The sequence below is a fragment of the Aptenodytes forsteri genome, unplaced genomic scaffold (genome assembly GCF_000699145.1).
Source record: "Aptenodytes forsteri isolate BGI_AS27 unplaced genomic scaffold, ASM69914v1 Scaffold707, whole genome shotgun sequence".
Taxonomy (NCBI): Eukaryota; Metazoa; Chordata; class Aves; order Sphenisciformes; family Spheniscidae; genus Aptenodytes; species Aptenodytes forsteri.
This window is the reverse complement of record NW_008795363.1, coordinates 895,764-906,939: the sequence shown is the minus strand read 5'-3', so window position 1 is coordinate 906,939 and position 11,176 is coordinate 895,764. Positions and strand designations below refer to the sequence as shown.

The 11,176-nt window shown below is 50.0% G+C and overlaps 1 protein-coding gene across 1 annotated transcript in view; it reads right to left on the bottom strand.

Annotated features, from left to right (window-relative positions):
- MYOCD (myocardin) overlaps positions 1 to 11,176 on the bottom strand; it is a 40,439-nt gene that overhangs the window by 11,748 nt on the left and 17,515 nt on the right. The window contains 3 exon segments of the mRNA XM_009280181.2: positions 9 to 184; positions 4,181 to 4,342; positions 6,645 to 6,720. Coding sequence (XP_009278456.1) covers positions 9 to 184; positions 4,181 to 4,342; positions 6,645 to 6,720 — 414 coding nt within the window.

Sequence of the window (11,176 nt, the reverse complement as noted above, 5' to 3'; positions counted from 1 at the left end):
GGCCCTACCTGGGGCGCCCCGGCAGGGGCGGCGGGGGCCGGCTCCGGGGCTTTGGTGCCAGACGCCGACTCGGTGGAGCCCGGGGAGTCCTCGCTCCTGGCCTGCTCTGGAGACAGCCCATCGTTGCTGCTGTCCTCCTCGAAGGCAAAGGTGTCGGCCGACTTGGGGAAGCTGACCTGGGTGCCTGCCAGGGGAGAAGGGGTGACGGTCAGGGCCCTGCCCTGCTGGAGGGGGGACGAGCGTGGTGGCGGGAGGGACGGGGTGAGCCTTGTGGGATGCCTCCATGTCTGCGCCCGCCTCCTCCAGACCTGGCTGCGGACGAAGGACGTGGTGCTCAGAGAGCTCAGACACCTCCTCCCATCCCCAGCCATGCCCAGGGGCAGCTCTGGGGTGTGCCCCCGCGGCCGAGGCTGGCGGGAGAGGAGGTGGCATCAGCTGTGGCTGGTGCCACCACATCCTGGCCTGTGTCATGGACCATGTTACTTGGGAGAGGGAGAGAGGAGACCTCCGAGGAGCCTGGCCTGCTAGGGGCAGGAGGCTTTTCGCAGGCAGGTGGGGCTGGTGCAGGGTCGGCTCTGCCGTCCTACCCCACCGTTGGGCTGAGATGGGGAGAGGAGCGTTACAGTCACCGTCCCCATCAGCTGAGCATCCGGACCCCAAGCCCACACCACGTGTGGGATCCTGTCCTCAGCAGAAGAACTGAGGTTGAAATCCACCTGGAGGGTGACCCATCTGTTCGTGGCACAAAAGCCAACATGCGTGGACCTGGCTTCCAGATCCTTTCTCTGTCCACAAGCTTCACCTGCATGACATGCTTCAAACCACTACCATTGCCTCCTGACTGCCCCAGGCATTGCTTCTCCCCCCTGCAAAGCTCCCGGCGCGCTATCTCCTAGTCAGATGGGCAAGAGCTCTTGACCTCTGGCTTTTGCTGATAAATAAAGCGCTGAAAAAGAAAAGGTCTCATGTGAGCCTTGGGAGGGCTGCAGGTGGGGGTAGAGGAAGGAGCAGTGCAGCCACACTCGTAATCTCCTCGTGCTGGCGTCTGGCATTTGTTAGGCAGCTTGGCATGCCGATAGCGAGGTGACAAATGGGGAAATAGGAAGGCCCCGGGGACAAGCTTCCACCTGTCCCTGCTGCCGGTCTAGCACTGTGCGCCTTCTCACTGACACACACCCTCCTGCTCTGACCCCTGCCCCTATCTGAGAGATAAGGGTTATCTCTGCTTGCTCCGGCTTGTGGTGCCAGGGTGGGCGAGGAAGCAGGGAGCCCTGGCTCCTTGCCCCGAGCTGCTGCGCAGGCACCATATGGGTGGGGATATGAGAACAACTGTGTCCTGTGGAAAGCCTGTCCTCCCCACTCTCCAGGGTAAGGGCTCCTCATATTTCCCTGGAAATAGGGCCTGTCCCCTCTCCGTCAGAGGCAGCACCCAAACTGGGTCTTCCCTGAGGAACTGCAATGCTGCATGGTCTACCACCTGGGCTGGGTGGGAGCTGTTCCCCATGCCTGCAGACGCGCGTGGGCATCCTCTCTCAGGAAAAATGACACCAAGAAAGGGGGACTTGTGGATCTGCAAGACTCCTGCTGGGCTGGCATTTAATAAGCACACGTTGAGAAATGGTGCCAAAGCCAGGAGACCAAGACACCTTCAGGACACAGCGGCAGCCCGGAGCATGACAGGAATGTGCTGCATCCTGCTGCTTGATACCGGGGGCCTGTGCCGGGTGGGGAATGCTGCCCTTATCTGTCCTGCTCTCACCCAGCCCGGGGCTGACCGTATTGTTTCACGATCCCATGTCTCTGCTGTAATCTCAGGCAGAATGGTGTTTGCTCGGGGCTGTTTCTAATGCACTGGGTATTGTCCTCTCAAGCATATTGGACAAAGTGATGACAAGGACCTGGTAAAAAAAGGTTCTTATATCACTGCTCAGCTATGTAGGGCACTGGCGGCCTCCTGTCACTGGGATGTTAGGGCTTTCGGTTGGGGTCTGGCACTTTCCGCTCACCCTGCCGGAGGTGATTAGAGGAACACGTCAGCTGAACTTTCCACTGTATAAACAGTTGAGATTCCAAGGTTAAAGTAAAATGATTTTAAACCCTGTCATCTTTCTGGTATTGCAAAAACAAAAGGCTTAACGTTCAGAAGTGCCAGTGCTCATCTCTGTTCTGTGTTCAGCCCTTCGCCCCAAACTGTGAGCACCACAAGGCACCTCTGACTCCGAAAATCAGCTTGAGGATCCTTCAGCCTGGGGCTTTCTTCTGCAGAAACCTGGGGGCTGGGTTTGTGTTCCTGGTGCAGGTGCACCACCTCTTTCTCATGGCACCCAACAGGACCAAGTAACTTCATGTTTGACCCTAATGTGCTGCGTGTTTCACCCTAAATGGGATAAAACTGGCTTACAGGACACATTTTTTTCCCCAGCAATGTGATAGAAGGGCATTGCGAAAGGGAGAAATTTAAAATTGAGCAAATAATTTTAAGCCAGACTTTTTAACAATTTTGTCCTGTAAATCTCTGTTTATCATAAGGCAGCTGTAGAGAAACTCTGTTCAAACTTCAAGCACACTTGCCCAGCCTCCAAGCCTCAGTTCCAGTGGATAAAGTCATGCTCAAACTGCCTTGAATGTTGTTTATAAAGGGGGGGATTTTTTTTTAAAGTCATGCTCAAACTGCCTTGAATGTTTATAAAGGGGGGGATTTTTTTAAAAAAACTTTTTATTTTCCACTCTTCTCTCCTTCGATAAGTGGCTGGGGAGATTTTACTTGAACTCTCCTTAAAAATTCCTCTTCAGGCAGAGTCCTGGAACATTTCACCTTCAAAGGCAAGAGCTGTGAAACGCTGGAAATGGAGCAGCTCAAGGACCAGCCTGGAGAAGTCGCTGTATGAATGCTGTGTGCGCTTCACAGCGGGAAAACCAAGAGCAGGAACAACTGCAGGGCAGGACAGAGCGGTATCTGAGCCTGGAATATTTCATGTCATTTATGTTGGTTTCTGAGATGAAACAAAAGTCAAAGTGCTTCCTGTTTCAATTCTCATTTTCAGCATCATTCCTGTCATTCAAAGACCCCTCCTGTCCCAGAGCCCTGCCACTGTCCTCAGCTTGCTCTGAGCCCCAGAACAGGCACTTAACATGGGATTATGCCAATGGAAATAATCCCATGAATTGAGGAACCAGGAGCAACAGAACAAGGAATTCCCAGGGGGCAGAGCATCTCTCAGTGCCTCCCTTGAGACCCGAGGGCCAATTTGGACATCTGGACATGGCCCCGGGCTTCAAAAATACAGGCTGCTGTCCTGGCACTGCAGGGCCCTGCTGGCTTTCCTGCTCCTTTCTCTTCTTTTGGACCTCCCTGTACTGGCACTGGGGCCTGAGTCAAAATCTGAGTCACCTTTTTGCTTTGTGTTGGCTCCTGCATCAGCCTCCCTGCGGCAGCACAGGGGAAATAATTGTGGAGGATTCTGCCTCCCTCCTCCAGCTGGGGGGTAGGTGATGGAGGAAAACCAAGCTTAGGCATAAGTCAAGCGCTGGGTACCGGTAGGTAGGAGTGTACCCTGCTTTGGGGTGCAGGCTGCTCCTCGTATTCCCCAGCAGTCTACCACCCCAGGGATGCTTCCCCACCTCAACGATGCAGCATCCTACTCTGTTGGGCCTTGCATACCACTAGCATCAGTGGGAAAAAAAGAAAACTGCAGCCTCACTGAACTGGGGCCACTTCACCCTCACCTACTGGGATGTAAAAGCTTGGCAGGGCACAAGTGGGAGAATCCAGGCTGGCCTCAAAATCACACGTGTGCACCGAAGTCCTCTCCCACACGAGGGAGGATGGAATGTCCTGTCTCCAGCAGTATCATTTACGCGCTCAAAGCCTCAGGGAGGGAAGGGGTTTAAGAAGGGAGGTGCTTTCTGAGGAGACATGGCTGAGCAATTGTGCATGTTTCCATGGTCATTGCTCTAAGAAGATGAGAGCTCTCTTTTCATAGCTCTGGATAAGGTAGTGCAGGCTGTGCTGGACTGGGCTGCTTGGCCCTACGTGAAAATAATAAAATTTAAGCAACAAATGCAGCTCTTAAGTCCAGGCTGGTCACTTCCTGCAGTCTCTGTGGTATGTCCTCGTAACCTTGCCAGCCCCTGCCCCGTGCCATGCGCACAACACAACACGCACGTTCACTTCCACTACCTTTTATGGCCTCTTTCACAGCTGAGTCGACAGGAATAATATTCTTCTCCACCAGCTCCAAAGGACCCGGCCTGAGAGCAATCTTTTCATTGAGATCATCTGCCAGTCGGGCTCTTTTCAGCTTCATTTGAGTAGACTGAATGGACCCCTCTGCAGCTGAGTCTAAAAGGCCAAATGGAAGGCATCAGTTCAGGACCTGGGGCGTCTGTAAGCACAGTGCTCAGTGAGAATGTGCTTCCCCTTCAGCACAGCCTTTCTGGGCTGTGGCCAAAACCTAAGCATGGCTCAGTGCACAGCAGGAGCTGCTCTGAGGCTGGGAGGCAGGATGCTGGGCTGGATGGGGCTGGTGGGGTCTGGGACATGGCTCCTCCTCTGAGCCTTAGGTCCAGCTTCTCCATTCCCAAGCAAGAGCCTCTGTCTACTAGCCTAGGCTTGCAAACCCAGCCTGCAGCTGGAGCATCCTCCCCAAGGCCCAGGAATGATCTTGCAATGGAAACTTAATTAACAAGCTGCAACTAACATGAGGGCCAAAGTGGACTCCAGCTCCTGCCTGCCAGGAGCCCATTGGCCCTTGTGGGCTAATGCAGATAGTTCCCTACTTCTGGGGAACAGCTGGAGAAAAGAACCATTAACAGTGTTTGACAACTGGAGTAAATGGCTTACACTGCAAGATCACAAGCTGAGTCTTTGGGAGTGGACATCTGGAGGCGGCATGACTACAGTGCTCCAGGCCTTCAGGAGAAAAACAAGCCAGAGAGGAGCAGGCAGTTAGATCTGGCAGCTACAGCCCTACCAAACCCAGCTGAGAAGTCCCCAGTTATTGAGTGGTGACAGAAGAGTAGCCAATTAAACAGACAGGTTTCCTGAACAAAGGTGATCTGGCTCCTCTGGTGGCACAGGTGTGAGTAGTGAAGGAGCAGGATTCTAAACTAGACCATGTCTATACCCTCAGGGGTCTAAAGTAAGAAAGGCTGTATCTAGGCTGTGCTATCTTGAAAGACTGGACACTCTTCTAGAAGAGATACTGTAGGCAACACAAGCTACAGGGCTTGATACCAGTGAAAAATTCTCTGGAGAAGGTCAGGAGAGCTGATCTAGAGTCACTTCTGGCCTCAGACTATACAGGGCAGTGAACACACATGAGCTCCTTGAGGTGAAGGGTAACAGAAAGTGTGCCTGTAGGGCATTTAGGTGATGCAAAGTGTCTCAGCTGGCCAATTTCAATCACCTCTAGGTCCTGTTATGAATCAAATGGACACATAAGTCCATGATATGCCAGGGCACACCTCCATGAAATGCAGAGCACGACGGACAGAGGTGTGAGCAGAGGCTCCAGCCAAGAGGTGTGTGTGGGGCAGCACAGCCAGCTTTCTCAATACACAGCCAGGCAGTCTCTGCTCCACCTCTCCTCCAGCTGTGTCTGGCTGGCTCTGTCCATGCCCAGTGACTGCAGCCACCTCCACATCTGGTTTACAGCCCCCAGGCCCCAACTCCAGTCAGTATTGCTTCTATTATTTAACTGAAGGGAAAGACACTGTCCACCTGTTAAACAAGCAATGGTGCAGACTCATTTTAAGGATGGAGACCCAAGGGAAAAGCAAGGCAGTGGCACTGATCCGGCACGGGCCACTGGCTCAGCCCTCCTGCGTGCCAGAGGAAAAAGAAATACCAACTTCAACCATGCTGAGAGCAGAGGCCAGCACTTACAGTTGCCAGAGAGTGATCTGCTTTCTTCCAGGCAACTGACAGGACTTGAGGAGAGAGGCTGCACATCCTCCCTGTCTCTAAGGAGCTCATTATCTCTGGAGATAACGAGGGACACGGCAGTATTCTGCTGTCTGTGATGGGATGCAGTAGAGCCGTGCCAGTTCTCTGGCTGGGAGGGGACACCAGGATGGGAGACGGGAGAGCTGCTGTGGCTCACGGACTGATAGCAGGGCTCACCCTTTTCATATGGCTGTGCTTGGGTCATTGACTGGCATCGCCAGGAATTGTCACACAGAATATCAAGAATTATGGCAAAACAAAAGATGTCCAGCTTTGGGAGAGTATTGCAACCACCTGCTACAGGGATTTCAGTGCCCTGGAAAAAAAATGCCCCGGGTATGCTTTTCATGAGGATCAGACCTTGGCACCTCTGTCTAACAGAGTCCTCTCTCACAGCTGTTTTCTACCCCACTGTCCTCTAGAGCATCTTATACTGGTCCCTGCCAGAGATGGGACAAAGATTAGATGGCCTTGGGTCTGCTTCTGTCAGGGAATAAATGTGTGTCCTGTCTCCTGAAGACCAGGTCTGGACTGAATTCCATACAACATGTGTCCCATCTGAATCTGCCTCTCATGAACAGCTAGGGCAAAGTTAATTGTGATGAGAGTCCTGAAGGGAACCCAAGTGGGCAGGAGAGACATGAGTCACAAGGCAGGAGACACAAGGATTATGTGGGAGAAGCTCAGGCAGTCTTACCTTGTAAAATGTGCATATTGACCAGGTCTGATCGCTCAGGCCTGCTTCTGATCTTGTGCTTGAGATAATCTTCAGTCTGCAGAACACAAATGCAAAGAGTTACCTAGCTAGAGCAGCAATAAGGTACAGAGAGCGTCTGCCCCTGTGCCATCCCATGGTTCTTTTGGATTTATTACAAGCTGGGTTGAGTGAGCTCCTAAATGGCATTTTTTTTCACTCAGACACTGGCTTGTGCTTGGACAGAAGTTCTTCAGAAAGGGAGCAATGTGCATGGAGCTGCTGACTGTTCACTATACCCACTTCTAAGCTGTGTCCTTTCCAGTTTCCCTTGGGCTTCTGATGCCTGAAGTATTACGAGAGCTCATGGGAAGGATGAGACCTATTCACTGGGAGTGGTGGATCTGCTCCTGGCTTAGCATACCATGTCGCCTTTGAGGGCTGCACCAAGGCAGCTCCTGAGTGTACTGTTAGCAATGGCTTCTGTGGGAAGCCTGGCACTCTGGGGTGAGACATAAGGCTGAGCAAGTCATGAAGATACCCATACTCTCTACTCAGGTCAGCCATGAGGCTTAGCCTTCCTGCAGCCCTGCAGCTCCTGTGCTCTGTGGTTCCTCACCCCAGCTATGATGTGGGGTTGGTAAAATCCACTTTGCAGATTACTGCGGCTGAGCTTGTGATGAACATGGTCCTGGAGCCTTTTGCCACCTTCCTCATGGCTTTAGGAACAGAAAGGCACACAGAGGTACAATAACGCTGTCCATTGGGGCCAAGGAAGTCAGTGTTGAGGGCAGCTGATGTCAAGAATACAAATATAAGCTTATCCCCAGGTGAAGAAAAGCTAGAGCACAGCTTGGACAAATTATTAGCTGTTTGCTAAGTTGAGATACAAGAAGAAATAGTACAAAAAATGCACATAGTTCAAAGAGGTTAAAATCTTAAGGATAAATATAAAAGAACAGTACAAGCAGCTGGAGCAAAACTGGAAAAAACCCACAGTACAAAATGTACAGGATCATGAGAAGAAGATTTTATAAGGACTTCTGTAGCCAGGACAAGGCAATGGAAAGTGCTGTCTGTGTTCCATAAACAGGAGAAATAATTGTGCATGCTGCTGAGATGGCTACAGGATTTAATGCCTTTTTAAACCATCCTCATTAAAAAGATAAATGGCTATTTATCAATCAGATGACTAAGCCAAGAACCTCCAGCAACAAAAGAGAAGAAGCTGCAGTTTTCAGGTTGGAGAACAGGTTGGAGAATACTCAGATGAGTTAAATGTTCCCAAACAGTTTGAGATACACAGAGCTAGAGTAACAGCAACTCTCTGTGGGTCTCCAGGAAACTGGGCGAGAGAGAGCATAATTTCTTGCTTTAAAAGAGATGGAGAGAAGAAACCAGGAAATTATAAACCAGTCAGCAAGATATTGGACCAAGTAATCAAACAATCTATATAAATGGATTTTGAAGATAGCAAGGAGGTGAGTAACAGCCAGGATGGATTCATCAAGAACAAACCACATCACACCAACCTAATTTCCTTCTATGGAGAGATGACAGATTTCTGGTACAGGAATAAACAATGAATGTCATATAGCTCGACTTTAAGCATATTTTAACATTATCTCACATGGCTTTTTCATATGCAAGCCAGGGAAATTTGGTCTGGATAAGACTAACATAAAAAAGGAGCATAGCTGTGGGTCACCAGAGGAATTAGGAATGGCTCACAGTCTAAACAGAAGAATATATCAAATCATGTTACACAACAATTTTTCCTACCAGTCAATATATTCATTAATGCCTTGGATGATAGAAGACATACTCCTTAACTCTGAATCATTCAAGGCTAACAGATTACAATATAACATGATTTGGAGTAATTGAAGAAATAATCTGAGATACATTTGATACAATTTCAAGAAGGACATTTGGAAAGGACTGCATTCAGGTCACAGTTAGCCTGATGATTAAGCACTGGGGTGGATGAAGACTTAATCCACCAGAGATGCTTCTGTAGTGGTCACTGGACAGTGGCCTTAGGCAGAAAACAGTTACTCCGTAAATAGAGAAAAAAATATAAAAGGTTCTGGAGAATCTAGTGATCAGCAGCTGAACTGCATCCCCAGACCAGCAGGCAGCTTTCTAGGAGGTACAATGAAGGATGTCAGATGGGCGCTAGGAATAGCAAGGCCCCGTTTTGTGCCCTGCATCTGAAAGGGTCCATGGGAAATGTCTGGATGACAGCTACAGAAATCATTATTGAGCCAGAGGTGGGATCAGTGAGGAGAGGCTGAAGGGAGGGGAGGTTGGTCAGTCCAGAGGTGAGATGGCTATAGGGAAACAGGATGCAAAATACTTTTTAAAAGTGCTGCAAGAAAAAAGATAGAGTTCTGCATGTGCATGCAATAGGAGAAAAAGTAATGGGCCTAAACTTCAAGAGAACAGCTTGGGCTGGGAACTGGGGGACACTTGCTAACAGCACAGGTTAGAGAGCACTGGAGCAGGTTGCTGGGGGGTGGGATGTCCGTCAGTGGTCACACATCTGTCAGGAATGACCCAGATGGGGCTGTTCTGCTCTGGGGCAGAGGCACGACAGCTGTCCCACGCAATCCCTCCCTGCCACGCTTGCTGGGGTGCTGGGAGTAAGTGCTAAAGCCCTGCTGAGCCAGACTGCCTCAGGAAAGTCAGCCTGCTCTCTGTCCTCCAATCCAGCAATCTATTATAGGACATTGACTTCAAAGTCTGCTGCACTGGCCTGATGCCAGCCTCTAACATAGCCAGTGACATGTTTAAACAAATTATAGACATTTTATTTACTGAAGTCTTTACAATTCCTTACCCTTCCCCCCCATATTTTTCCTCAGCTTATTTTCACCAACACAATCCCTTGCTTGGACCATGTGTAGGTTTGCCTGGTTCCCGTGCCAGGTCAGAGAAAGCTGGTGTCTGCACCTGCGTGCAATTAAATTCACCTAATGCATTTCCAGCTAACCCTCAAATCAGGTCCTGACTTGTGCTAAGCTTGAATTGCTGTCCTACAGATGTGGCATTGTTCATGTTGAACCCAGCATTCACACTGCGTTAGCCTGACTTTCTGCTGTGATTTCAGTCCCTTTTGACCTTTGCTGTTTATAAGCTGCATTTGTGTCACTGGGGTGCAAATGGTGGAGAAAGACTTCAGATGTGTCTTTTTTTAGCATCAGCTGAAGCAGAAGAGCTTTCAAAACACATGAAAGCGGTTACTGTTATCTGCTTTCTGTTTGCAGAACATCAGTTTGGAGGAATATCAGCTAAACAACAAATGCCATTGAGTAATTATCTGGAAACAGCCCCTGCTCCTTCCCTGTCACAGCTCTAAGCAGGGCATCCTTGCAAAGGAGTATATGTTTGTTATGGGCTGTGCTCATTAGTGTCTTCGTTAACATGCTATAAAAATGCATGCAGTTTGGGGCAGACTAGACCATCCTTCCCTTTTCCCCAGGCAACTAGCCAGTGAAAGCTTTTGAAGAGAAAGACAAAACGACACAAATGTATACTTTAACTGTAAAATATATGACACTTCAAGGATACTTTGGATTGCTTGAAATTTTGTAAGCATACTAATTTTTCAGAGTCATATTGTGTTTCTTATGCTAGCCGTTTATTACCGCAGGAGACTCGGGGCAAGTGATTTGGAGTGTGTTTAAGTTCAGAAGAGCACTTCTCAATATTTCACAGTCGTTCTTCCTTGCAAAGGTCCTTTTCCATGTGACTGCAAGCACGTTTTGCAGATTAATGGAACAAACTCTTGTGTTCAAGCAAAACCTGCTTGACTGATTATTCCCTTTTCCGTGGACATCTCTCCAGCTTGGTCAAGGCTGGATGGCGGGTGCTTGGAAAACCAGTGTGATTTCCCAAAAAGTGATCGCATCACGGAGTTTCAATGTGTTCTGGAAATGGCTACTTATCTTATCTTTGCCTTCAGCAAGATTTAGGGAAGCCTGAGTGCAGTTAGATAATGGGGCTGGTGGGAGCCCAGCCCACTTAGCCCCTTGGACGCTGTGTGTCGTAATGGCCAAGCTGCCCTGCCGAGCTAAAAGCCAGGCTCCTGTCTGATGACAAGTGTGAGCTCCCTGGGGACTCGCTCCAGGTGACAAAGGGCATCAGCATTCCTCCTGCACACTTGCTAAATAGTTAGGCTCCATCAGTCCTGTTTGCTGCTGGCCCTGCTCTAACTCCGCTGACTTGAGCAGGAGTGGAGAGCAGCCAGCACAGTGAGAAGCGGGCTGTGGACCTGGCCTGGGGAGGAAAACAGCACTTCAGCTGGTTGGATAGTTACTGGAAGGACTGTCAATGCCGTGCTGAACTACGCCCTGCCCACAGCCTCTTGTAAAACCCAGGGGCTGTTGTGAAACCCCATAGCTCAGGGCACAGATGGTCCCTCTGCCCTTTTAAACCTTTCCTGCTTGGAGAAGGGTGCTCCAGAGCATTTGTGAACCCTGGCTTGGCCCCACCATATCTGGAAGCAGGGGAGATGCCCTGACCCTAATCCT